Raw genomic sequence first — 26686 nt, forward strand, 5'->3', positions numbered from 1 at the left:
CAAACGGGGCTCCCTAATTCCACTCTCCCAGAATCCTGGGGGGGTCACCTTGAGCACACAGCCCCACAAGGATTCTGGCCTCCTCCCCAGTTCTGTCGCCAGGTTAGTTTTTGGCCTCATGGAAGCCTTCTCTTTTCCTCCTTGTAGTGTGCGCCAGGCCTTTCCCTTCTTCAGTACAGGAAAAATGCTATCGCCTCTCCCATCCTCTGTTAGACGGATTCTGCAGCCCCTTTGGTGTGAGCACCGAGGTGACCCAGTGGTCTCCCTTCCCCAGAGATCCATTCTAAAGGAGGCCATTCTGGGCCCAACGGCTGGGTTAACAGGCTACCCTTCCCTCGAGCCCACTCCTTTCTGTGGGTCTGGGAGAGACCAGGTAGGAGAACCCAGGTTGGTAGGAGAGGCCAGGTAGCTGGCTAGTCCTAGGTGAGCGGGAGGGGCGGGAGCGGGGGGGAGGAGGCGGAGGCAGAGGATAAATTGGCGGTGGGGGGCGTGGCGGGTACGGGGGTCGGTGCTGTGGGCGGGCTTAAGGGCGGAGCCGAGGAGTGTTAACGGGCTGAGGGCAGCCCTGAGGGCGCAGTCAGGATGGGGACGGGGTCGGAAGCAGAACTGGGGGCGGAGTCTGGCCGGGGCGGGTCTGAAGGTGGATTCTGATTGGGTCAAGTCTGAGGGCGGAGTCTCATTGGAGGCGGGCCAGAGGCAGTGCCGAGGGCCCAGTAGGCCTGGGGGCGGGACCGAGAACAGAACAGCGCTGGAAGAGTACGGCCGGGGGCGGGCCAGGGGCGGTGCCCAGCGCTGCCCTGAGGGCCGGACTGGCCTGGCGCGGCGCGGAGGGCCGGGCCAGGCGAGTTCGGGGCGGGGCCGCGGCCGCGGGGTCTGGCCGGCCGGGCTGGCCGGGGCGGGCCGGGGCGGGCCGGGGCGGGGCGGCCGGCGGGCGGTGGCGCCCCTTCCCCAGGTGTTGCGGCGCTTCCACGTCGCCAGGCGGCCCGCGGCTTGCGCGAGCCCAGGCCGCCCCAGCGTCCGGAGTGCCGGCCCTTGGGCTCCCGCGGCCATGGCGGGGCCGGGCCCGGGGGACCCGGACGAGCAGTACGATTTCCTGTTCAAGCTGGTGCTGGTGGGCGACGCGAGCGTGGGGAAGACGTGCGTGGTGCAGCGCTTCAAGACAGGCGTCTTCTCCGAGCGCCAGGGCAGCACCATCGGCGTGGACTTCACCATGAAGACGCTGGAGATCCAGGGCCAGCGGGTCAAGGTGGGGAGGCCCGGCTCGGGGCCGCCGTGCAGCCGGGCCCCATGGCGCTAGGGGTCGGCCAGGGCCCTGGAGGGTCTCCCCGGAGGGGTCGGGGTCGGGGGCCGCGGCGAGCACCCGACTGGTCCTTGGGGGCTGGGGTCCCCTCTGGCCCCCTGTCCGAGCAGGCCTGGGCCTGGGCGTTGGGGCCGGCCTCTGGGCGCAGAGCGCGGGGCCTCGGGGCGCTGGGGTGCGCGTGCTGGGGGGAGTGCGGAGGAGAGGCCCTGCCCTCCGAGCTACACGCTGGGGGACTTTGCTCCAGAATAGCGTCTCCGGTGCCTGGCGGCAGAGCGCCTCGGGTGCGGGCACGGGGGGCGCCTGGCAGGCCTACCCCCGCCCCACCGCGGTGGAGAGCCCCAGCTCGGCCCTCGGGGGGGGACCCCAGGCAGAAAGGGACACCCCCACGACTAGGAGGGACCAGGAAGTAGTTGCTTCTAGGACCGGAGGGCCAAAACTTTTTGTCAGAATTTCCGGCCTGGCCACGCCTCCCTGCAGTCTCTTTGTGGACCTGGTGGTGGAACTTTACCTCGGCCGGGGCGGCCCGGGTCCCCTCCCCCAGCTGCAGCCCGAGAGGAACTGAAAACTTCACGGGCCCCGGAAGGTGGGGGAGAGGACCGAGGTTTGGCAGTGGCTCCGCACTAAACCGGCAGGATGTGGCTGCCACAGAGTCCTGGCAGTGGTCAGATAACTAATATTTGTGATTAGTGAATCAGTTTCTTAACCTGGGTGTCCGCTCTCCCGAACGGAGTGAGAGACCATTGTTCTTGCTCGGGAACTTAACTGAACTGCGCCGGACGGAAATCCTTTGCCCTCTTTGGTGGATCTGAGTTCCCACCGACTCCGGGACGGCTCCTAAGAGCCCTGGGCGGGGCAGCACAGGGCCAGGGCATCTCCTGGTATCTCCGTGTTTTCAGGTGGAGCCGGGTGATTGAGTCCCGTGAGCCCCGATACTGTGGCACCGGGCCTCCCTGGGCTGCTGTGGGCCTGCTACCGGTTGGCTTTTGGCAGGATGCTTAGCTCTTTATTTCTGCAAAATTGGGATAATTTCTCCCTTCCGACCCAGCATGGAGAAAACGTCAGCCAAAAGCTTTTCCATGCACACGGTGCCTTTGGAGTTGATGTGACAGGGGAAGCGGAAACTCCCTGCCAGAAGGGTTGCTTTTTTTTTCTTTTCTTTTTTTAACAGTCTTTTGGGTTTCTGTGTGTTTTGAATCTCCTTAGGATAGGAAAAAAGAACAAGGTGTGGCAGGCAGCTTTGAGTCATTATTCGGGACCACCCTTTGGAGCAGGTGGCGAGGGAAGGCTGTGGGATGGGGTCCACGGATAAGTCTGTGCCCTGAGACGCTGCCAACAGCCACGGGGAAGTGGCGAGTTGAAGGATAGGCGTAAACAATCGGGCTGCCTGCTCCCGCTTCCCTCCCTTCCCCCTCTCCTCCCCTCCCCTCCCCCTCCCCTCCCCTTCCCCTTCCCCTTCCCCTCCCCTTTCCCCTTCCCCCTCCTCTCCCCTTCCCCCTCCTCTCCCTTTCCCCTCCTCTCCGCTTCCCCATCCTCTCCCCTTTCCCTCCCTCCCCTTCCCCTCACCCTTTCCCCTTTCCCCTCCCCTCCCCCTTTCCCCTCCCCTCCCCCTTTCCCCTCCCCTCCCCCTTCCCCCTCCCCTCCCCCTTTCCCCTTCCCCCTCCTCTCCCCTTCCCCGCTCTCCCCTCCCCTCCCCTCCCCTTTCCCCTCCCCCTCCCCTCCCCTTTCCCCTCCCCTCCCCTCCCCTTTCCCCTCCCCCTCCCCTCCCCTTTCCCCTCCCCCTCCCCTCCCTTTCCCCTCCCCCTCCCCTCCCCTCCCCCTTCCCCCCTCCCCTCCCCCTTCCCCTCCCCTCCCTTCCCTCCCCCTTCCCCCTCCCCTCCCCCTTCCCCTCCCCTCCCTTCCCTCCCCCTCCCCTCTCCTTCCCCCTCCCCTCCCCTTTCCCCACTCCCGGTTCTGACGGTGGTCAAGGAGGGGCTGGGTGTTCCTGTTTACCTGGCGAGATAACCTGTGCAGGAGCCCTGGGTGCACTGTGTACCGAGCACAGGTTATGCAATGCAGGGCAGGCACTTCGAGATTTCTTTTCCTGCTAGTCACCTTCAGATTGTTCTACTCGGGAGGCAGCCGGGTGGTTCTGGGATCAGGAGAGCAGTGTACGCATGGTAACCCCCCCAAGAGTTAACAGCGGCCACCCCTCTCCAGAGTCTGATGTGTGCCAGCTGTTTTACAGATGTGTTCTTGTGATTAACCCCACCTCACACGGGGCAGGCAGGCTTCCCCAGGCACACAGCTGGGGAGTGACAGACGTGCAAGTTTTCTTCCAGCTTTTCGGACTCCAGGGCGTTGGGGTCTTTCCCTACACCAGACTGCTGCTTCTGATTGCATGGAGTGGGAAAGCCTGTGCAAGTATTTACTTCTTGATCTTGCAGCCAGAGAATCCTGAGGCCCAGGCACTGAAGAGGCTGTGAATTGCAGTTGGGTGGGTTGGGTGAGAGGACAGCCTCCCTGGCCCTGGGTGCTGGGCTCTCGGGACTCAGCGGGGGCAGGTCGTTTTTCCTCACCCATAAACTATCTCTGGGGTGTCTTCCAGCAATGTGATTTTTTTTTTTTAAGAGACAATTCCATTGCTTTATTTTTCTTCAATATTTCCCTCCTCTACGGAGAAGTTCTTTTGGCTCAGAAGGAGCAGAAAGCTTGAAAAGAGGCACAGTGGTCCTTTGTTAATCTCAATAAGTTATACGAGTGCATAGTGCTTTCTGGTTTGTAAAAGGCTTTCACATACATTTCTTCCTTTGACATAAGAAACAGAATTAAATACCAAATAAAAATGAAGAGTACTTAGTCTATAATGAGTTTGAGTGCTTAAGATCAAGGCTATTAGCAGATATTCAGGAAAAGTAAAGACTAAGAAGAAAAAAGGAAATGACTAGTTTGTATGGAGATAAGAAAACTAAGGTGAATTTCTAAAAAATAAAAAAAGGCTAGAAAAGACTGAATGGAGATAGTCTACAGAATTTTAGAAAGCTAAAGAAATTTGAAATTAGATTGAATATAGATTGAAATGAGAGAATAATGCCAGCAATGAAAGAGTGTAGGAGACTAACAAAGGGAGAGCCCTGTGGTTTGGAAAGTTAATCAGCCTGCAGTGCTACAGAGCAGAAACCCAGAGAGGGTGCTTGAGAATACACAAGAACCCTGCGGTGGAGACTGAACAAAACGCCGTCAGGGATTTCATCGGAAGCATAATCCATTCATGGCACAGTCTGGCAATGCTGGGGAGCTGGTAAGATACACTCAGGCACCCAGGAAGAAGATATCAGTCTTTGAAGAGCTCAGTAGAAGGTGATTTGGGTGAAGACAGGAGATGCCACGAAATTCTTGATTTCTTGTGATTAACTCTGAACTGCTCACAGTGTCTAGTCTTGACTTGACATGCTGATACCTTGGGTTTTGTGGTATCCTCTTGGTCAGATACTCAGGATTCCCAATGTGCCTCCGGACAGACATATTTGCTCCAACCGACCACGTTCGGGGTTCTAGCCTCACCGGTAACCTCTAACCCTAGCTTCCTCCAGCAATGTGATTTTAAAGAAATCAAGTTTATTGAAGTTCAGCTGACACACAGTAAATGTGCCTCATTTCAGGTGTCGAGTTCTGTGAACCTTGACAAACCTATGCAGTCCTGTCACCACCACCACATTCAGAGCATAGATTCCTTCCATCAACCCGGAAAGTTCTCCCGTGTCCCTTTGTGTCAGCGTCCTCCCTTCACCCCAGGCCCTGGCAACCACTGAGCTCTTTTCTGTCCCTATAGTTTCAACATAGTGGTTTTTAACTGGAACCTTTGAGGAACCAGAGTTTGTCGTCGTTGTTTCTGCAGAAAGCATGTTCACATCAGGGATTTAGTTTAAAACCTTCCCAGGCCTGTCTGGGGTCCAGCAAAGCATCCAGCAGGATCTCAAAGCCGCCGGTCCTGTGCTTGCTGGCTCTTGTTAGCTCTTGAGGAACCTCAGAGAGAGATCACCTAGCGCTTTTCCAGCTGCTCTGTGCTTGGGGAGCTGCGGACTGAAGCGGGGAGGCCGCGAGACCGCAGGGTCAGAAGGGCCTTAACTAGCTTACTTTTATCCAGTTTTATATTGAGGTTCCGCATGTCCTTGACTGAAGAGTTCTGCTGCTAAAAAAATTAAAAGTGGGGAACATCACAGATTGAATTAAATCCCTTTATTTCTATAGTCACTTTCTCTTGCGACCAGAATGACATCCCAACAGCTGACCTGGAGAGCTGGGCCCCTGTCTGCCTCGGCCACTTCATCTCCCTGCCCCTGCCCCACACTCAGTCCCCAGCCTCACTGGCCCTTTCTGTCCTTCCAACATGCCTGCCTCAGGCCCTTTGCATCTGCTGCCCTGCCTGCCACATTCCACCCCCAGATCCCCATGTAACAGCTGCTTCATCATTCGGCTGTCACTGCACAGGCCACCTCTTCAGAGAGGCCTTCCCTGACCTCCCAGCCCCTCCGTCCCATTACGGGGTAGGTTCATAGCATTTACCAGGACTTGACATTCCCTTGTTTGTGGTTCTCTCCCGTACAGTTTCCGCTCCTTGAAAGTGGACACCGCCTTGCGTACCTGTGAATCCCCACACCTACAATAGTGTCAGACACACGGTGCTCACTACCTGTGTGTTCATTGATTTTTATTTATAGGGAGGAAGCTGAGGCCACAATAAAGGAAGTGACCGACACGCCCAAGGCCCCACACAAGTCAGTGGCAAAACCAGGCTTTGAACCCAGGGTCTCACTGGCTCCTAGTTGCAGCGCCTATTTTTACACTTGACTACCCTTCTGAGTCCCTCTCAGTTCGTAACGATGGCCCTGAGATCTGCATGTTAATGACTCTAGCGAAAAGACAACTGTGGTCACCGCACTTGGAGAGAAGCGAATGGAGTTGGGCATTTTCTAGATTTTCAGGAATGAGGGTGGAAACCCCAAGGAGTTTCAGGGTGCTGTCAGCTAACAGAGCAACAGGCAGCCCTGGGCAGCTCCCGTAGCAGCCCTGCTGGTGGGAAGGCTCTGGCCGTGGCGTGGGCCCCCGGGCGGCCCTGTGTGAGTTCACTGGGCTCTAGCTGTGCAGGCTGAAGCTGGGGGCAACTCTGGGAGCTGCTGGTGTCTCAGCGGTGATGTCTCTGCAGGAGAACCCTGGACTAGGTGTCCAAAGGTCTGTTGCAACCTCATCCTAGCCCTGGCCAGTTCCTTGTCCCTTCTTGGAGCCGCGGGCTTCGTCCTTTTTGAAATGGAACGAATGATCTTTGCTCTGCCTACTTCTCAGGGTTGTTGGATGGCTATGGACATGCTCAAAATAGTTAAAAATTCCCCTTGTATGTTTTTGGATAATTCATCCACATGGTTCAGAATTTCAAAATTTCAAAGACATAAAAGGGCGTACCGTAAAAAAAAACAACCACCCTCCTTTCCATTTCTGACGCCCTGTAAGAGAAGGCAGACAATGCTACCCATCTCTTGTCTATCTTGAAAGTGCTATTGTGAATAAAACCAAAGAATTACAAACATAAGAGATTATTTGATTGTTGCTGTTGTTAGCATTTTCCTCCCTAGGGATTATTATTAGGATTATTTCTTAACCTGCCCCTCCCCACCTCCCCAGCCCCCGGGAAATCTCAGCCGGTTCTAAATCCTGAACACATCTGAGTTCTGCTCACCCACCCTTATCTGGGACGACACAAAGACCTGTTATGTAAACTGGTCTGTGCACCTCACAGGGGACGCGCACGCGGGTTGGCCCTGAACAGCTGCGCCCCTTTATTCGGCCTTCTGTTGGGGTCACTGTCCCCATGCTGGGAAGGCAGCCAGGGTCCTCCCACACAGAGCTCAGTCTCTGCCCTGGGGCCCGGGCTCCACGTTGCGGGACCTTGCGCTCCATCGCTCTCCTGGTCCGAAAGTGCTTCTTTTTTTTGTTGTTGTTGCGGAGCACAGGCTCCGGACGCGCAGGCTCAGCAGCCATGGGCCAAGGGCCCAGCCGCTCCGCGGCACGTGGGATCTTCCCAGACCGTGGCACAAATCCGTGTCCCCTGCATCGGCAGGCGGACTCTCAACCACTGCGCCACCAGGGAAGCCCAAGAAATCTGTTCTTGATGTCGGTGACAATCATCCTCATGGCAAAACGAACCTGCCTCCTGAGGTTTCTGCCAGTTCCGAGGCAGCACGTGCTGTGGGAAATGGTGGAAAGGGGGCCAGTGGTAGAGCCTCGGGCCCCAGGTCACAATCTTGGCTTTGCCGCCTGGGGCACGTCGCATCACCGCTCCTGATCTGTTCATCTGTCAACCCCGAGCTTAAGGACCTGACGCACAGCAGAGCATCAGCAGGTGGGAGCTGACACGGGCGTGGGTCCCCAGAGAGAGATGATGGCCTGGGGCTCGGGAGGCTCAGCTTCTCAGCCTGGCTGCCCAGCTGCCCTCGTGCACCGATCTGCTTCCCCAGCTATGAAATGAAGGCAGAATCCCCATGTCCGTGCCGTGGAGGACCGCTGTGTGTGAAAAGGCGAGCCCACTGGGGTCACAGGGGGGTGGCATCGCCCAGACCGGGCCTTCTCACAGCTCAGGGCCTCCACCTGCCTCCTTTCTTTGCTTCCATCCCTTTGGTGTTTCGGCCTGTTTGCGTTTTCCTTCCTTCTGTCAGTCCTGTGTGGCCCTTGCAGAGAGGCTTTGGGCGTGAGGGATCGTGAAGCTTAGTAGTAAGGGGGCAGCCCTCCCTCCCTGAGTCCCCCATCTCCTGAGTTTTCACCACTGTTCTCGTGCTCTGTTCTGCCTGGTCCTTGCAGCCACCCGGTGAGACCCCATTTCACAGACGGGGAGATGAAGGCCATGTGCGGCAGGTCTGAACCAGAACCTTGCCTGCCAGCTCCTCGTGTGGCGCCTTTTCCTCATTGCTGTTCACGCCCTCTACCACTACCAGCCGCCACACGCACGTGTGTGAGCTCATGCGCGCGCAGGCGCACACAGACACATGTGCATGAACACACGCATGGAAAGGTTTGGGACCAATGTGAAGTCTGGGCCGTCGTGTATCACTTGCATTTTACATTTTCTTGCATTTTGATTAGCGGGGTCACATCAACATACTGATGCCATCTGCTTGTTAAACAAATCCTTATTAATTCAGATTAGTTGGCAGAAGTGGTGCTTATGGCCAGTGTGAACAAAAGAAAGCGCCTGCCTTCTAGAATGGGCTACGTAATGCTGGGTTTTATTTTTTTATAAATTTATTTATTTATTTTTGGCTGTGTTGGGTCTTCGTTGCTGCACGCGGGCTTTCTCTAGTTGCGGTGAGCAGGGGCTACTCTTTGTCGCGGTGCGTGGGCTTCTCATTGCGGTGGCTTCTCTTGTTGTGAAGCACGGGCTCTAGGCGCGCGGGCTTCAGTAGTTGTGGCTTGCGGGCTCTGGAGTAGGCTCAGTAGTTGTGGCACATTAGCTTAGTTGCCTCGCAGCATGTGGGAGCTTCCCGGACCAGGGCTCGAACCCGTGTCTCCTGCATTGGCAGGTGGATTCTTAACCACTGCGCCACCACGGAAGCCCCGTAATGCTGTTTTATTGAACGTACAGCCAGTGCTGGTAGGTAGAGGCGTCTGCAACCTGCTCTGGGGATGTAGTGAGTCAGGACCGTTAGTCACTAGCAGCGCCTTTCTCCGTGGGTTACATACGCATCCCCTCCCTTCTTACCTGTCCTGCTTGGCCTTGCAGGCCTCCCTCTCCTACCCCAGGAAGAGGTCAGGGTAGCCCTAGACCAGGTATGTGACTTTCCACACAGGTTGTTTAAAAGGCAACAACCTGGAGCTTAGATGTGTCGCTAGGACCTGTCCCTCTCAAAGTGGTCTCCTTGGGAAATTGCATAAGTATTTCCGGATGTGGGATCACAGGGTGGGTCTGATGACTCAGAAGGGTCAGAGGCCACTGGAGCAGAGCCTGCCACGCTGTCAGGAGGCCTTTGGTCCCAGATGAGATCTGACTGTGAAAGCAGAGTCCAGGCTCACGTCAGGCCGGGCCTTGCCCGAGGGCAGTCGCCATGTGTGGGTGACAAGGTTCATCCTGATCCCAGAGGCCTGCAGCGGTGACCTCCACCTCACGCAGACAGTCGGCGGGTCATTTCCCTAACGCATGTCAGTTTCCTTGGGCGCCATGTGAGGAGGCTGGACCACATCACTGAGGGATTCCATTTTCCTTGAGGAAAGTTCCTTGTAGTTTCAAGCCAGGTAGTCCCCACCTCTGCCTTTTTTTATGTCTGAGAAGTGTAAAAATCAGATTTTTTTTTAAATTAAAAATACTCTGTTTATATTTTTCAGTGAAGCACTTTTATTGTTTTGGTTTAACTTGTTTTTTGCTCTCGGGTTTTAAATCTGTAGTGGGGACACGAACAGTGGATGATTTCATGATGAAAAAAAGTGGATCACAGGATAAACTTCAGTTTGCCAGCTATGAATTGTATCTGCCATGTTTGCATTACAGATGAAATACATGGGAAAAATCAACCTTAATATTGAAATCACAAGGTAAATACCTCAATGTAAACCCCAGCTCTGCGGTCTGCATCAGGTTATTTTCCCCAGAATAAGCTCTTGACCAGTATTGGCTGAATGAAGGAGCGAGTGAGGGAGAGGGCGGGGCGGGGGGCGGGGAGAGGCGGAGGGGCATGTCTGCGCTGGAGGTGGGTCCGGAACCTCAGCTTGCAGAGTGGGGTCCATGCAAGAGCCGGGGAGATGGAAGGCCCCCGTGTGCTAGGATGCCTGGGGCAGTTTGCTCTGTGTGTGTGTACGTGTGTATGTACATCAACACGTTATTGTTTTGCTTTACGTAAGGCAGCCTTACCTGACCATCCTGTCCAAAGTAGTACTCCACCAAGTTCCTTTTTAAAAAAATCTTTATTGAGATATAATTCATATACTGTGAATTCCCCCATTTAAAGTGTGCAATTCAGTGTTTTTTCCTGTTGTTTTGAATACTCACCAGGGTCAACTTTAGGATATTTTCATCACCCAGACAGGAGCCTGGTAGCTATCAGCAGTCATGCCTGTTCCACTCTCCCCCAGCCCATCTCTGTGGAGCTGCCCCTTCTGGACACACGTGTACATGGAACCACACACTGTCGCGGGGTCCTTGGGTCATGTTTTTGAGGTCTGAGTTACTTTTCATCCCTTCCTAGCCCTGCTTAGTTTTTCTTCCTAGCACTCCATCCACCCCCAAGTCACACTCACCGTGTCGTTCTGTGCGTCTGCACCTGACACTGTGCCTTCCCCGTGTGTCCTGGCAGGTGAGTAAAGCACTCTCTCCAGGTGATGGGATATTCCCATTCATCCTCTGTGAACTCAGTAGGTGTAATCAATATGAAAAGTCCCGTGTTCCTGAAGCTCTGTGGGATTTGCTTGTGTTGCTTCGATTCATTCCTTCTTGTCCTTCTCCCTGTTCTCCTCTGGAGGTTGCGCAGGGCGGGAGCTGGGCTTAGGGTCTGGCCTCTGTAGTGACAGCGTGTTCTGCTGTGCTGTGTTCTGGCAGCCCGTGCCCCACCTTCCAGATCCCTGATTTACTTTTCAGCTGCCTCTATTCCGATGTTCATTTCATCTTTTAGTTTCTGTATTCTGACAATTACGTTTTTCATTTCCAAGATCTCCAGTTGGTACTTTTTCCCATCAGTAAGATTTTCATTCTCAGGATATTATTAACACTTCTGTTCTTCCCAATTTTTCACTATGAAAATGTTTAAAAATATAGGAAAGTTGGAAGGATAACATAGTGAGCCCCATATATGCTCTACATAGATTTAACAATTGCTTGTGTTTTGCTGAATTTGCCTTATCTTTTTGTATGTGTAATATAAATTTTTTTATTTGAAAGTAAGTTGCAGATAGCGTGATACTCCACCCCTGGATACCTCGACATACAGCTTTTGAGAATAAGCACAGTGTGTTATCATACCTAAGCAAATCATTGTTTCTATAAGCATCTACTTAGTCCATTTTTAAGTTTCCCCAACTTCCTCCAAAATGTCTTTTATAGAGTTTTCCCCCTTGAGCTGGAGTCCAGTGTGGGTTTAGTCCAGAACGATGCCTCACTTCTGTTTTGATGACTGTTGTTTTTTAAGAGTCGCTTTCTGGATTTGTCTCCCGTTTCCCTCGTGGTGTCTTTTCCCTTGTTCCTCTATCCTTTGTATTTTCTGTAAGCTGGAGGTTGAGTTTAGAGGTTCAGAGACACTCGGGTGGAAGGGTTTTGGCGAGAATGACTCACGGGTAATGTTTGCACCCACACTGCCCCACGGCAGGCGGGACGTGATGAAGGTCCCCCGCTGGAGGTGAGGCCAAGCTTGATCTCCACTCACATTTATTGTTAAAGATTCCTTTTTGCTCCATTTTCCTTTGTTTCTTGGGTTATAATTTAAGAGCCAGGGCCTTGAGCTGGCCTCTTCTCTCTGGAGCAACAGTTAAGTGAGATGAAAAGGGAAAAACACCTGAAACTTAGAAGGTGCTCTGTCGAGCTTAACTGTGGTTGTTGGCTGGAAGTTTCCATGTGACACCCAGGACAGAAACTGCACGTCAGTGGGTTCAGGGTTTGTTCTGTGAGTACCTCCTCTCTCCCAGGTGCTGTTCTGAGTACCTACAAAAGGAAGACACATGAGATGTGTCCCTGTGCCTCGGAGCTCATGTCTGGCTTGGGCGACAGACGTGCAAGCACCTAAGTAGCATGAGTGCCGTCCATACTGCTGCTGCAGGGACTGAACTGCCAAACCAGGAACCGAATCATGCGGCCTTACAAGCACACGTGTGTTTACTGTGGCCATAGCAGGACCAGATATCTGAAATTCGGACTGTTCCTGCTCGGGTGCCATGCTGTCACGGGGCTGCTTGCCTGGTGCCCAGGACACAGACGATGCGCAGTCCTCTTCCCGGGCTTGGAGCTGGGCGTTGAAGGAGGACAGTTCCCAGTGAGGAAAGACAGGGGCTGTGCTCCAGGGCCGTGTTCGTGTGCAGCCCCGGAAGCAGGAGAGGGCCTGGTGTTCATCCAATCAGGGGAAGTGGGGCCCCGTGGGGCGTGGGAGCCGCCTTCCGGTCATGCTGGAAGGTATGCTCTGGACCAACGAGCGAATGGGTTGGCTTTGTCTGATGCTGGGTGGCGGCCCAGCCGCAAGTCCTGGTCCGGGTGCTACGGCCCCTGCTCTTGACCTCCCTGGGGGGCACAGACTGCTGCCTGATGTCCTGCCTGGGTTTTGTCCCCATGTACCGCATTGTGCCTGAAGGGGCTACAAGCAGGTAAGAGGCCACCTGTGAGTCCCACCTTGGTCGCCAGCACAGGGCCACCAGCTCCCCAGGCCCTCCTCGCTGCACCGGGAGCTCGGGCTGCCCACATCCCCCATGCGCGGAGGCTGGGCCTTTCTTCCCGCCGGGACTTAAGGACAGGCTGACTGATTCCTGCAGGAGGAGGGGGTTTCATGAAAAAAGCACAGGACATGGTCTGTGGAGGAGCCATGCACACAGCGAAGGGCACAGGTTTCGGAGTCAGACTGAGCTCTCCTTTCCTGTGCCCTGGGACCCGTCTTGTAAAAGGCTCTGAGATGCACCTGCAGGGCTGCCTGAGGATGGAATGTCCCGAGACAGGGAGCTCCGGCACAGTCAGCCTGGAGGGGCTCACAGCGCGTCTGTCACCTTTATCACCTGGGTTCCCACCACTGTTCCCAAGATGCTGGAGGTGAAACACAGATGCCAGGAAGCCATCTGATCACCATCTGATCACTCCCCCGGCTGGTGGAGCAGGGCGGGGAACCAGGGGTCCCGCCTCCCTTCTTCCAGTGGTGGTAGCTCTACAGGGAGAGCTGCATGGTGACAAGGGACACAGAAAGTTGCCTCTGACGCCGGGATCCTGAGCAGTTGGGGCGGGAGGAACCTGGGCCCAGGAATCCGTGCGCAGCCCTTGTCAGCCGCTGGGAGGCGCGTCTGTGTCAGGTCCGCGCGGCCCCCGTCCAGTGTTGCTGCCCCGGTTCTCCTCACTTAGGCTCCATCCCCTCCTGCCTGTCTCACCCGCTAACACATTGGAGGTTTTGCAGGGTCTTACCGTCGCTTCTGGCAGTGCACCTGCCTCTCGGCCGAGGCTTGCTTTCAAGCCAGGGGCTGAGCTCTTCCCTGAGGACTGAGGCAGAAGTGACAGCGGCCGGCCGGGGAGTAGCTTGCAGACCACCTCCTGGTTCAGACTCCCCACATTCCGAGACACGATGAACAGCTACATGGGGGCTCGTATTTGGGTCTCTCCAACCAGTTTTTGGAGTTTTGTCTTGAGAACTAATTTTTCCAAAGTCCCTTTCTGCTATGAAGAAGCAAGGAACTTCCCACTGCCGGCCTCATCCTGTGGGAGAAAGGCTGTTCAGATAAAATCCTCTTCTGTTTCCATCGGGAGGGATGGTGCTGGACAAAGGTTCTGGGACCTGAATCGCCAACGGTGCAGTTGATTTTATTTATTAGGTTTATTTAACCTACTAAGCAGAATTGACTTCCTACTGGGGCACATGGGAACCCTCTCTGGAGAGCAGCCCTTGCCCCGCCAGCCTCATCTCGCTCCCACTGCCCTGACCGCAGGACCTGCCCTCAGAGGGCTTCCTTCCTGGTCAGGCGCCTGCTCTGCGCCAGGTTGCAAAGGAATGAGATGGGGTCTGTCCCCACCAGAGCCCGTTTTTTGTTTTATTTGTTTTTTAATTTTTGTCTGCGTTGGGTCTTCGTTTTTGCACGCGGGGCTTTCTCTAGTTGTGGCGAGCGGGGGCTAGTCTTCGTTGCAGTGCGTGGGGTTCTCATTGTGGTGGCTTCTCTTTTTGCGGAGCACAGGCTCTAGGCGCGTGGGCTTCAGTAGTTGTGGCGCACGGGCTTCAGTAGTTGTGGCTTGCAGGCTCTACAGTACAGGCTCAGTAGTTGTGGCTCACAGGCTTAGTTGCTCCGCAGCATGTGGGATCTTCCCAGACCAGGGATTGAATCCGTGTCCCGTGCATTGGCAGGTGGGTTCTTAACCACTGCGCCACCAGGGAAGTCCCCAGAGCCCGTTCTTGATGGCGAGAGGCAGAGTTACAAACCAGGAGCCCCGCACATACAGCCCTGGGCCAGTTCCCACCGTGAACCGTTTTGTTTGGCCTGCTCAGTGGTGATTTGCTGGTTTGTTTTTTATTGAATTTGCTTTAGGCAGGATATCCTTTTCTGTCACCTTGCTGCATTTTATGTTCTTTTCCTGGCCCCCAAAGGCACCCAAGTTTGGGACAGGTGACATCCTCTGTGGTGTATGCTGTCATAGAGGCAAGAGTAAAGGGCTGTGGACCACGAAGAAAAGAAAGCTGAGTCCGCTTGGTGTGGGGCCCAGGCCTGTGCATCGGGGAAGCTCCACTGACCAGGTGACCTTGAACTGGGGCGCTGACGGTTAGGTAGGAGTTCACCAAAAGGTCAAGAGGAATGCAGTCTATCCTAGAAAAGGAGATAATGGCAAAATGGTAACACCCTTCATGGGTGTGGGGACCCAGAGGGACAGTGTTAACTGGGAGTTGTTAGGTGTGGAGCTTAGAAGGGAAAATAGCCTCATCCCTCACCTCGATGCCGTACTTCCCCTTGAAATCCCCACCCCACGTCTGAAACTCACCTGACTGACCCCTGCAGAGCTGGAGGGGGGCAGCTGCCCTCTCCCGAGCATCCGTGCTCTGGAAGCCCTTTTCCATCCTGGCCGGGCCTCAGTCCTACCCTCTGTGCCCCAAAGATGCTTCCGGACTTCACTCTGGGTATCAGCAGCCCAGAGAATTTCCCCCAAAGTCAGATGAGACAGCCTGGCTGGGAAGGTCGGAGAAACTGGCGATGTGCCCGGTGGGAGGTGGGTGGCGGGCGGGCGTCGGGGAGGGGGCTCGGGTGTGATCCGTGAACGAGGCCCCCGTCTGTCTGTCCAGTGAGTGCAGGTGGAGAACTTCCAGGTGGGGAAGGAGGTGTGCGGGGGTGGTGACTTCAATTTGGCAGGCAGGTGCTCGTCCAGCCGATGGACCGTGTATTCATCGAGCACCTTCTACCTGACTTATGCAGAAAGCCAGGCAGACACAGCCCCTGCCCTCAAGAGTCCCACGTGAGGTAGGGACAGTAAACATTTAAGAAGTGTGCGTGCACGCTTGTGTCCAGCCAGGCGGTGCAGAGGCTGAGGCCGGGCCGTGGGGTGCGGGGCTGGGATGGCGAGGGTCTGGGACGAGCGTTTCAGGCAGGGGCCTTGATGCGACCTCCCGGGAGCTGGGCACGCGGGGTGGGTGACGGCAGGAAGTCGGGACCTGTGGGGCCTGCAGGCGATGCGGAGGGCTCGGACGACGCACTTGAGGGTGGAGGCCGGAGAGCGGAGGGGCTGCAGGATCTCAGCCGGGTTCTGGCGGCTCCACAGTGGCTGCTGTGCGAGTCGTGGGCCGGGCGCTGGGCGGGTGGAGGCCGTCCCCAGGGAGCCTGGCGCCGGCTTGGCTGTGATGCGTGTGAAGGAGCGGGAAACGCAGAGCAGAGGGGCCTCCACACCCGTGATTTCCTGGGCGCTGGGCTCCTGCTGAGGTCTGTGCCGGGGAGCAGGCAGGCAGATGGGCTCGGACCCAGCACGATGTCCAGATGCCTTCCTCGGCCAATCACTGCACCTCCAGAGCCGGCTTTCTCCTCTGTGACGTGGGGCTCACGGTCTCTGCCCACAGCCCCGTGAGACCCCGGGCGAGGCCGGCACCCGCCGCGGGTCCCCGCACTACCCCTGCACAGGTCCCCACTGCGTCCACGCGGCACTTCTGCTCTGGTTTCTAATTTTCTTTTTTTTTTTTTTAAGTTTTTGGCTGAGTAGTTGTGGTGCACAGGCCTAGTTGCTCCACGGCATGTGGGATCTTCCCGGACCAGGGATCGAACCCGTGTCCCCCGCGATGGCAGGCGGACTCCTAACCACTGCGCCACCAGGGAAGTCCCTGCTCTGGTTTCTAAGGCAGAGCCCGGGCCTGTGCTGCCCAGGAGATGGCTCAGGACGATGCTGCTCTGCTCGTCTGGGTCTCCGGTAGCTCAGGTGTCTGATAAGCCTCATTAACCTTCTCACCAGCCTCCCTGGGGCCCTGCCTGGTGGAGGAGCTGTGCTCAGCTGCCCGGAAAGCGGGGCCGCTCCCAGCCTGGCTTCACCCAGCTCTTGGAACACAGGGGGCATTCGGGCCAAGCCATAGGTCCGCCTCTGTAGGACTGTCCTCCACCCAGCAGCCGGCAGCTTTACAGACATAAGTCGGGGCACGTCCCGGCTTTGCCTGGGCTCCCTGAGGACAGCCGTAGGCAAGAGCGTGCGCGGAGCTCATCTGTTTCTAGAACAGAGAAGGGAGGAAATGCTGTGGAGGCTGCATTCTCATGTTGGTCCCTCTGTGGGCAAGTGGGGCTTGATCGGGCCTGGCATCCCCTGCCCTGCACTGGCTGAGTGTCAGTCCATAGGCTGGCGGGTCTCTCTCATCTGGGTCATGAGTCCCGAGTGCTTGGTGGTTTCCAGCGGGCCTCCCGGGCTAGGATCAGGGAAGCTCAAAGGCTGTTTCTGTGCGAGGCTGGTTGCTGTGACAATGGCTGGAGCACAGGGTGCTGCTGAGACACGCGAAGCGGAATGAGAGGCGTCTGATACACATCCCCTGCTTCGGACGATCTGCCCCCGTCTCCCACCACGGTGAAGTAACACCCACCTCAGGCCGTGGCTCCGGCACCGCCGATGGCCTCGCCTTCCGGGGTGCTGCTTTGCTGCCATCTGGCCACGCCGCCCTTGCTGTGTTTCCATCGTGGCAGACAGGCTCTGTCCTGCCTCTGGGCCTTTGTCCCCTGCGCCTGACCACTGTCCCCACGACTGGCAGGAGCCTCAGCCCAGGGGCACCTTCTGTGACCACCCTGGGAGGTGCCGTCCGGGGAGGCCCTCCCGTTAACTTTGCTTTCTTCAGGGTGCTCGTCCCCCCTCTCTGCAAGTGTCCCACTGGCCTTCTTCTCCTCTGCCTCCTTTTAACTGGAAAGGGAACTCTGTTCCTGTTTCACCCCCTGCAGCGTTGCCAGTCCTTCCAACAGGGGCTGGGACATGGCTGACGTTCAGTTCGTACTGAATGAACAAATGTGTGGTCGTGCACACAGCCCGGTGTGCCTTTCTTTGAGCCCTTTACGTGTTCCACTTTGCATTAAAGCTCCTTGGCGTGTATTAAAAACGCCAGCCCCAAATGATGCCAGCTCAGTAATACCGTTAAGGGGACGCGTTTATCCAGCCCCTTCTCTGCGCTCAGCTCTGAGCACACTTGAGTCTATCATTCACCCTTACGGCACCTTTTTTGACAGATGAAAAGTGAATTAGGTTTTAGCCTGCAGACACCAAGGTGGGAAGTGACGGGACTGGTTCAGGATCTCAGGCTGCCGGGCCTGAGCACTGACCCTGCTTTTCTCTTCCCCTGGCTCTGATGTGGGGAAGTAGGATGAGAGTATTACCAGTCATGAGAAGGACCTACTTTCCAAAAATATTTCCTCCATTACTGTCCAGATTTCACGAGTTGGTTGACCCAGATACTGTAATCTGTAGCTATTGTGTTGGGTTTTTATTTTTAATTGTTATCGGTTACACTGTGTATGATGGTTCAACAAGGCTTGGTCTCCGGATACTCCCCTCTGCCCCCAGCCTCTAGGGTCAACCACTTCCGGCTCTTCTCTGTTTCTCCTTCTCTTGCTTGTGTTGCTACTCCTCCTCCCCCAGGTACACGCATCATCTATTGACTTCCTGCTTTGGAAGATGAGGGTTTAACTCTCAGCACTACCCTAGCCCCCATCACACACATGCACGCGTGCGCACGCACGCACACGCACACGCACACGCACACACTTTGCATCCTCCCAGTAGAGGTGTGTGGTAATGTTGATTAGATCAGCATTAAGTTCCTTTCAGTTCTATTCGCAAAACATAGCCCCAATTTGATCACTTCTCCCTTACTTCACTGCTACGACTGTGGTCTTTTACCTGGATTATGGCTACAACCGTCCAACTGAGCTCCCCGTTTCTGTCCTTCCTCTTTTTTTTTGGCTGCACGGCTTGCGAGATCCTAGCTCCATGACCAGGGATTGAACCCGCGCCCTCAGCAGTGAACCCATGGAATCCTAACTACTGGATCACCAGGGAATTCCCTGTCCTTGCTCTCTTTTGATCTGTTGTCCATACAGTAGTCAGAGTGATCCTGTTTAAAAATAAATTTGATTGGCTCAAAACTCCCTGGCTTCCCCTTCACTCACAGTGAAGGACAAAGTTCTTGCTGTGGTCTCCAGGGCACTGCATGATCTGGCCCAATTCCTCAGTCATCCCTCATTTCTCTCTCCCTTTTCACTCTGCTCCCAGCACACTGATCTTCGTGCACCAGTCAAGTCTCTGCCTCAGGGCCTTTGCACTTGCTCTCTCTCTCCCTGGAATGCTTGTCTCGCAGGCATCTGCACAGCTAGCTAACTTTCTTCAGATCTTTACCCAACTGTTATCTCAATGAGGCCTTCCTGTTTAAAACGTCATTCCTCACCATACTTGATAACTTCTTCCCCTGCTTGTTTTTTCCATCTTATCACTATCTAGCATACTGATTATTGTATTACTTATTTTATGATATTTTATTTATATTCTGTATTTCCATATAAACAAATATATATCCGTATTATTATTATCTTACCTAGCATCTGTCTCCTGCCCTAGACTGTAAGCTTGAGCCCAGGAATTTGCATCTGCTTCCTCTGCTCTCTCTGGTACCTAGAACGTAGAGCAGGTGTCCAGTAAGCGCTGTTGAAATGGCTGAATGAACACATTTTGGTTAGTGAGAGCTGTTCACGGCTGAGCCATGTAGCACTATCTTTCATTCCCTGTGCTCCCTAGTTTTTCCTGGTGGTCGTGATCATCTTGTTTCTGCGTGGGGTCTATGTATTTACCATTAACTCAGCTCCAAATCCTCCCCTAATTGGCACACTCACCCTCTTCATCTACCCCACATACTGTGTAATTGTCCCTGCAACGTCTTGCTGCCTCTCAGTTCCATCTTCTTGAAGAAGTCTCTCCCAGAGCGTTCTTAATTTCTGTTTTAGATTTTCTGTGGCTAGAGGAATATCCTGTGGCTAGAGAATATTCTTCTTACAGAAGAATACAATCTTTTGAGATTCATTGAGGCTTATCTTAAGATCTTATTTAATCAAAGATTAAATACTTGGTATATTGATTTTTCTTCAAGTTCACTGATTCTTTTTTTCTGTCTCCATTCTGCTGTTAAGCTCATCAAATGAATTTCCCACTTCACTTACTGTACTTTTCAGTTCTAGAATTTTGACCCTCTTAAAATATGTTTTTAGAAATAATTTCCGTTTCTCTAACTGAAATTCCCGATTTGCCCACTTAGACTGATATTTTGTTCCAGTTCTTCGAACATATTTTCCTTTAATTCTCTGATTATATTTAAAATAACTGCTTTAAAGTCTTTGTCTACTAACTCCAATACTTGGGCCATTTTGGCCTCATTTTCTATTGACTGCTTTTCTCTCTTGGGGTCAAATTGTATTTTTTTTTTTTTGCATGTTTAGCAGGTTTTTAATTGTATACTGGAAATACTGGTTGATACTGGCTAGTGACTCTGCATCGTGTTGGAAGGGCACTGATTCATGTCCTAGTAGTCAATTCAGTGACTGACTGATCACCTTGAACCTGTGTGGCTTGTCTTCATGTCCTGTTAGGGCAGAGAGATGCAAGTCTGACAGTGTTTCTCTAGCCTTTCACCTTGACAGAACGCGGCCTCCAAACCTGAGAGCTTGGTTTAGGGTTTCTTGGGCAGGTGTCGGGAGGCCTGCCTCTTGCCATGGTCCTCACTCGTAGGGCACAGCCTTCCTGATGTCTCAGCTCAATATCTGGGTCCTTCGCAAGGTCCTAAGGAGGCCTCTTCCCCGTGGCTGGGTTGGAAGATCCCCCAGCACTGTTCAGCCTCCACCTCTGGTGTGTTCTCACCCCCGGAGGAGCCGCTCTCTGGTTAGAACCTGGGAGCCTCACCCTGTGCTCGGAGCCTGTGGGCTAGGACCCACCAGGGACTACCACCCCACCCCCGTCGCTCCTCATTCCAGTCACACCAGCTGCTCCAGGCTCCATGCCCTGCCTGGAGTCTAGCCCCCTGTCCTGTGGTCAGAAAACCGTCCCCAGTAGAGTGCTGGCAATCGTGAGGCGCCTTCCATGAGTTTTGCTTCTTTCAAGGATTAGGGTCTCGTGCTGTGTTGTTTGCATCCTGAAAACAGTAGCCTCCCGTGTTTTTCTCAGTCTCCCGGTTGTTTAAGGAGGGAGGTCTCCACGGCCACTAGATACTCTTCCAGAACTGGAGGCTCCCGACCGGCCCGCATCCTGGCTTGCGGCTTGGCTGCTGTCTTGGGATTTCCCTACCACCCCGGGGTTTCCCTTCGCCTCTCTTTTGAGTTGAATTCTCTTTCTGGATCCCCCATTTTCTTCGTGTTGGTTGATTTCAGCAGCTTCCTTAGAAAGGGTGGCAGGAAGGTAAATTTTTTGAGGCCCCTATGTCTGAAAATGCCTTTGTTAAACCATCACACTTGACTCAGTGATTAGGTGGAGAATTCTAGGCTGGAAATTATTTTCCCTTGTAATTTTAGGCATCGTTTCATTGAATGTCTAATGCAATATGGATCTTTTCGGTGAAGTCTTCAAACCTGTTTTTCCTTTCTCTCTTTTGTTTTCCCTGCAACTTTTTAGGGTCCTTTCTTCTTCCTCACTGTTCTTGAGTTCCCAAGGCCAAGTGTCTTGTGTGGGTCTGTTTTCCTCCATTGTGTACTTAGTGGGCCTTTTCAATCAGTTCTGGGGAATTTTCTTGAAGCATTTCTTTGATTTTACTATTCTTTTTTTTCCAAAACTCTTACTATCCTGATGGTGGACCTTCTAGGCTGGTTCCACAATTCCTTTTCTCTCTTTTCCATCTCTTTGCATTTTTTTCCCCTACTTGGAAATTCTTCAAGTTTATCTTCCAACGCTTATGTTGCATTTTTCATTTATGTTATATTTTTAATTTTCAAGAGCTCGTTTTTCCTTTCCGAATGTTCCCTCTACTTAAAATAAGAGTGTTCTTTTATCATTTCATGGACCTTTTCTTATCTCTGAAAACACTGATGATTATTTTGGAGATTGTTTTGAGAAACTCTGCCTAGTTTCTATTTCCGCCAACTTGCCTTTTCCCGTGTCTGCTTGGCCTCTGTGTTTGATGCTCCCCTCTGGCGTGTGGAAGGGAGTCCTAGGTCGTCTGGATCCCAGGCTGGTGTGGTGCCAAGGTCCCGCCTTTCACGTCACCCCTGCGTGAGCTGTGCCCCGGGGCCTGCTTCCTGGAGGCTCTCACTCTGCGGAGCAAATGGGACGTCTCAGGCGGGGAGTTTGGTTTGGCGAGTCGTGGCTCAGAGTGCATCACCCGGTGGACCCCTCTTGTGAGGCCCAGGAAGAGGTGGTCACCTCCACAGTGCCAGGGCCAGAAGCCCTGCCCGCAGGAACTGTCTGAGGCCTCTGGGTCTGTCCCCACCCTGGACGCCCCTTGAGAACGGGATAGAGAGGCACCCAGAGTGCTTGTGCCAGTGGAGGAGGGTGGATGGCCTGCGGCTCAGGATGTCATCTTCAGGGCCCCGAGGACCTGTGGTCTGCAGAGCAGAGAAGGCAGGCCCTGAGCCGCTGAGAGCCCTGGACCCGCCCATTCTGATGCCCTCCGCGGCGCAGCCTCCTGGCCCGGGCCCAGTGACCATCCAGGTTGGCCCCTGGCCCAGCTTCCGCCGCCCTACCTGGGGTCTCTGCCGCCATCCTGCTGCTGCTGCTGGAAGCCAGGGATGCTCCCGCCCCGCCGGGCGCCCATCCAGGCAGGCCCGGCAGCGGCCCTGATGGGTGCTGGTGCAGTGAGGACCTGGGCGGGAGGAGGGTTGGAACCGGGGTTAGGGTTAGCAGGCTGCGCCAGCTGATGGCAGAGGCCGCCTGAGAGGAGCCTCCCCGGGCCGTCCCTGCCCAGCGTGAGCATCTTCCCTGGCGCCGCTGAGGCAGAAGAGAGAGCCCGAGTGCTGGGGGCCTCCCGACGGTGGGGGCAGCGGGCACTCACGGCCCAGAGGGGCAGGCAGTAGACATGGCGCCAGCAGTGAGCCTGGTGTCCAGGGCAGAGAGGATTCGGGGTCCAGCATGCTTCCCGCCACGGTGCAGAGCCCACCCCCTTGTCCTGGGACTCTGGAGGTGGAAACGGGGCTGCCCACCTCCACGTTGCTCCCACCGTCCTGCTTAGGCCGCTGAGTTGCCTTCCAAGGGCTCAGAAGGCCCCTCCGCTCTGTCCACCTTCTGGCCCGTCCTACGTGGGGCCTGCCGAGCTGTGGCCGGTGGCCTGCCCCCGGAAGCAGCACTTTGGGGGTGGGTCTGGGGGCTCAGCCTCCCCGTCCCCTGCGCTCGGCTGCACCCCCGGGTTCACGGGACCCCTGTTCCTTTAGCTGCAGATCTGGGACACGGCTGGCCAGGAGCGCTTCCGCACCATCACCCAGAGCTACTACCGCAGCGCCAACGGGGCCATCCTGGCATACGACATCACCAAGAGGAGCTCCTTCCTGTCGGTGCCTCACTGGATCGAGGACGTGAGGAAGTACGCGGGCTCCAACATCGTGCAGCTGCTCATCGGTGAGCGGGGGCCCCTGCGGTCCACCCGTCTGTCTGTCTGTCTCAGTCTCTCTCTCCTTTCTAAACAAAGGGCAAACAGAGCACAGAGAGGGCTGAGCTTGGCCAAGTAGGAGCGGAGCCAGGACCATGATCTAGAAAATTCGGGGACTTCCCTGTTGGTCCGGTGGTTAAGACTCTGAGCTTCCACTGCAGGGGGCACGGGTTCGATCCCTGCTCAGGGGACTAAGATCCCACGTGCCATGAGGCGCAGCCAAAAAAAAAAGAAACTTCGGATCCTGCTAATCACTTGTAAAGTTACAGTCAAAGTGGAAATGAGACGACGCAGGCCAGGAAGCGGTCGCCACGTGGCCGTACCTTGGTCCAGGCTAGTTCGGTCTTCATCATGTGTGTTCTCATAACCCTGCCTGCTCCTCATGTGTCAGGGACGGGGCCGAGGGTCAGAAAAGTGAAGTCATTTATCCTGTCCACATAGCCCGTGAGCATGTAAACGTGGCCAATCGTGATTCAGTGGCCTGCTCTGTCGGCCACCCTGCAGGGGGTGCTTCTCAGGTGTCCACGCCCCTCCCAGCCACTCTGAAGTCTTGGTGGAGGGCAGACGCCGGCACCACCCACAGAGCATCTCACTCGGGAGCACTGGGTGGGCCCACGCGTGTGCATTTCTAACAAGTTCCCGGGTGACACAGTGATCCCACTTTGAGAACCGACGCTGCAGGGGGTGCCGTGACCTCCATTTTACCTTTCCCTCCCGCATAAACTTCTCGGGCCTGGATTCAAGAAGCTTTGGACCATGTGTGTGGTCCCTGGGGTGCTCGTCCCAACAGTCAGGCTGATTCCTCTAAGGTGAGCGAGTGCAGATGGGCCTGGACTGGGGTGTGGGTGTTCTAGGCGGACTGGACTCCCCGGGCAGGAAGGGAGTCCTCCCTACGTGGCCTGATGCTCCCCTTTCATCCAGGACTTTTTTTTTTTTTTTTTTAGTTTTTTGGCCATGCCGCTCAGCTTGCAGGATCTTAGTTCCCTGACCAGGGATCGAACCAGGGCCCCCTGCAGTGGAAGCGCAAAGTCCTAACCACTGGACTGCCAGGGAATTCCCAATCCAGGACTTTTAAAAGAAAACATTCTATCATAGAGCACTCTATACAAGGACATAAAAGGAATAGCGTAACAAACCCCAGATTCAGCAGAGCCGGCAAGTCCTGTCCACGGTCATTTCAGCCCTCGGCCCCTCCCCCGACCTCATATTATTTTGAGGCAAATCCCAACACCAAATGATTTCATTTGCAAATGTTCCAGCATGAATCTATAAAAGATACAAACACTTAAACATATATAATAACAGTACGCTTTTCACATTTAAAACATACTGACATCTCCTAATACAATCAACTTAGCTGATCTGGGGTCAGATTTATAATTGCTCATAAATATCACATGTGGTTTTCTTTTCAGTTTGTTGAAATCAGGATCCAAATAAGTTCCTAACATTGAAATTGGTTGCTGCATTGTTTAAGGTTACCGAAGAAACTGTAGATTTTTTTTTTTCTTTTTTTTTGGCCATTCTGCCTGGCTTGTGGGATCTTAGATCCCCGACGCGGGATTGAACCTGGGCCCTGGCAGTGAAAGCAACAAGCCATAACCACTAGACCGCCAGGGAAGTCCCTAGATCTTCATAGATGCTTATCTATTTTTTTGTCCCTATAATCAGATTATAAAAGTCAATCACTTAGAGACTTAAAAAAAATTCTTGTAGAAATTGGACCAAGGAGCAATTGACCAGATTATTTAAAACATAATGAAACATCTCACACCTCATGGGAGAAGGAAAGGCGTGCTCTCAGGGGCAGCTGTAGTCTGTGCTCTCATTATCAGAAAAGCAAAATAATCAAAACCCACAATCTTACAGAGAATTAAAAAATTCCAAAGGAAAATATGAGAGCATAAATAATCAGAAAAATGACAAAATTTTAGCCAAAAAAAAATAGCAAGGCCAGATTTCTTTAACTTCAGCATTGGTGGAGTGCCCGCTAGGTGCTAGCTTGTGTCCACTGTGTCATTTAATGTCTGCTCTGCAGAAGGTGGCGTCGTAGATGAGGGGTTGAGACTCAGAGATGGAGTGAGTTACCCGAGCGTCACACAGCAGGTGACAGGAAGCTGGCGTCTCTACGCAGGTCTTCTTCCAGCTCTAAGCACCGTGTTCTTTTCACCAAACCTTCCCGCTTCTATTTCTTAGGAAAAAGCAGTAAAATGCACAGGCCCCTGGCAAAGATAAGGAAGAGATGAGATGAGGGACTAAAGGATGGGATAAGAGCATTAAAGATAGACTCTCCCGGCTCCGCTGCCTTCAGCTGTAGCCGCGCCCACCTGGGCCCTGGGCCTCACCACTGCCCCACCTCCCCGCAGGGAACAAGTCGGACCTCAGGGAGCTGAGGGAGGTGCCGCTGGCCGAGGCGCAGAGCCTGGCAGAGCACCACGACATCCTGTGCGCCATCGAGACGTCGGCCAAGGACTCGAGCAACGTGGAGGAGGCCTTCGTGAGGGTGGCCACGGAGCTGGTCATGCGGCACGGGGGCCCTCTGCTCAGCGAGAAGGGCACTGACCACATCCAGCTGGACAGCAAGGACGTCGGAGAGAGCTGGGGCTGCGGGTGCTGACCGGGGTGCAGGGCAGGCAGGCGGGGCTGCCCCACCTCCTCCCGCCCTGTGGCCTCCTCGCCCAGCCCTCCAGAGCTGGCCTCCAGGGTGCCAGCCAGATAAAGGCCTGGAATTACCCCGCCTGTGGCCTGGATGCTTGATGGGAGCACTGCCCTCCAGGAAGGAAGAAGCAGGATTCCTCCCACGGGAGGCCCTGTTGGCACAGGGTAGGGTGTGGGGCCCTTCCTGCCAGCCAGCTGCTGTCCCCGCCACACGCGGCACGTCCCAGGACTGGCGCGAGCCCAGCGGTGTGGACCTTGGCCCAGGGGCTGGGAGTGGGCCTCCCGGGCTACACGCTGCCTGGTTAGGACCGTTTCACACGAGGCCGCAGCAGGGTGTTGCTTTCCAGGGATGTGGCCGGAGCTCCGGGTCCTCCCAGGGCATTCCAGGGCCTCCTGTGCAGGAGCAACGGCCCAGCAGACTCAGTCCTGAGCTTCGTCCCGGGGTTTCCCTACCTCCCTCCTTCCTTCAAGGCCAGCTCCTGCCTCAGCCGGGCCTCCCTCTCCCATTTCCATGGAGCTTCTCCTTTTCACCCGGACAACGGTGGGTCACGGCCCACAGCGCTTGTCTGCTGGCTTGGGGCCCAAAGTTTTGCCACTCAGGTTGCAAAAGCAGTGAATCCTTTAGCTCTGGCTCTCGGAAGCTGGGGGTTAGTGGGAATGAGATAGGAGTGCGGACATTTAAGGGAAAAGTAAACGCTCGCACCCCCGAGCCCAGCCTGTCCCACCTGACTTGCAGAGATCCTTCGTGCCACGTTCAGAGTGCCAGCTCCCCCGCCGCTCCCAGACCAGCTTAGAGAGTTTCCCGCACAGAAAAGGCAAGGCCCCGGCAGGCCTGGGTCTGGGCCCACCCACTCTAATGGTCTCTGCATACGCTGGACACTGAGGTTAGACAGCAGGGGACCAGGGTCACTGGGGCCCTTGGAAGCAGCACCGTTTTCTGGGTACAGCTCAGAGGAGCGCAGGGACTGGACTGGGGGAGCAGGTGGTCTTCCCA

General features: G+C 54.8%; 1 protein-coding gene across 4 annotated transcripts; it reads left to right on the top strand.

Annotated features, from left to right (window-relative positions):
- Window positions 1-937: 937 nt before the first annotated feature.
- RAB43 (RAB43, member RAS oncogene family) lies at window positions 938-25767 on the top strand. 4 transcript variants are annotated; one of them, XM_060161033.1, is made up of 5 exons: window positions 1109-1246; window positions 9707-9853; window positions 10311-10475; window positions 22820-23003; window positions 25401-25767. In XM_060161033.1, exons 3-5 carry the CDS (start codon window positions 10368-10370, stop codon window positions 25649-25651), a joined length of 543 nt encoding a protein of 180 aa, XP_060017016.1. In that variant the 5' UTR covers window positions 1109-1246; window positions 9707-9853; window positions 10311-10367; the 3' UTR covers window positions 25652-25767. The 4 variants fall into 4 exon arrangements, with proteins under 4 accessions (XP_060017015.1, XP_060017014.1, XP_060017016.1 ...); XM_060161034.1 differs by having other exon boundaries at window positions 22826-23003; XM_060161032.1 differs by lacking the exons at window positions 9707-9853; window positions 10311-10475 and having other exon boundaries at window positions 938-1246; window positions 22826-23003.
- The last annotated feature ends 919 nt before the right edge of the window (window positions 25768-26686 follow it).

Source organism: Lagenorhynchus albirostris, chromosome 10 (genome assembly GCF_949774975.1).
Source record: "Lagenorhynchus albirostris chromosome 10, mLagAlb1.1, whole genome shotgun sequence".
Taxonomy (NCBI): Eukaryota; Metazoa; Chordata; class Mammalia; order Artiodactyla; family Delphinidae; genus Lagenorhynchus; species Lagenorhynchus albirostris.

Bases quoted from the DNA above. Each gene is read 5' to 3' on its own strand.
- RAB43 (XM_060161031.1), top strand. From the start codon at position 1,049: ATGGCGGGGCCGGGCCCGGGGGACCCGGACGAGCAGTACGATTTCCTG. The intron at 1,247-22,819 runs GTGGGGAGGCCC...CTGTTCCTTTAG, and splicing joins TCCAGGGCCAGCGGGTCAAG to CTGCAGATCTGGGACACGGC. The intron at 23,004-25,400 runs GTGAGCGGGGGC...ACCTCCCCGCAG, and splicing joins CATCGTGCAGCTGCTCATCG to GGAACAAGTCGGACCTCAGG.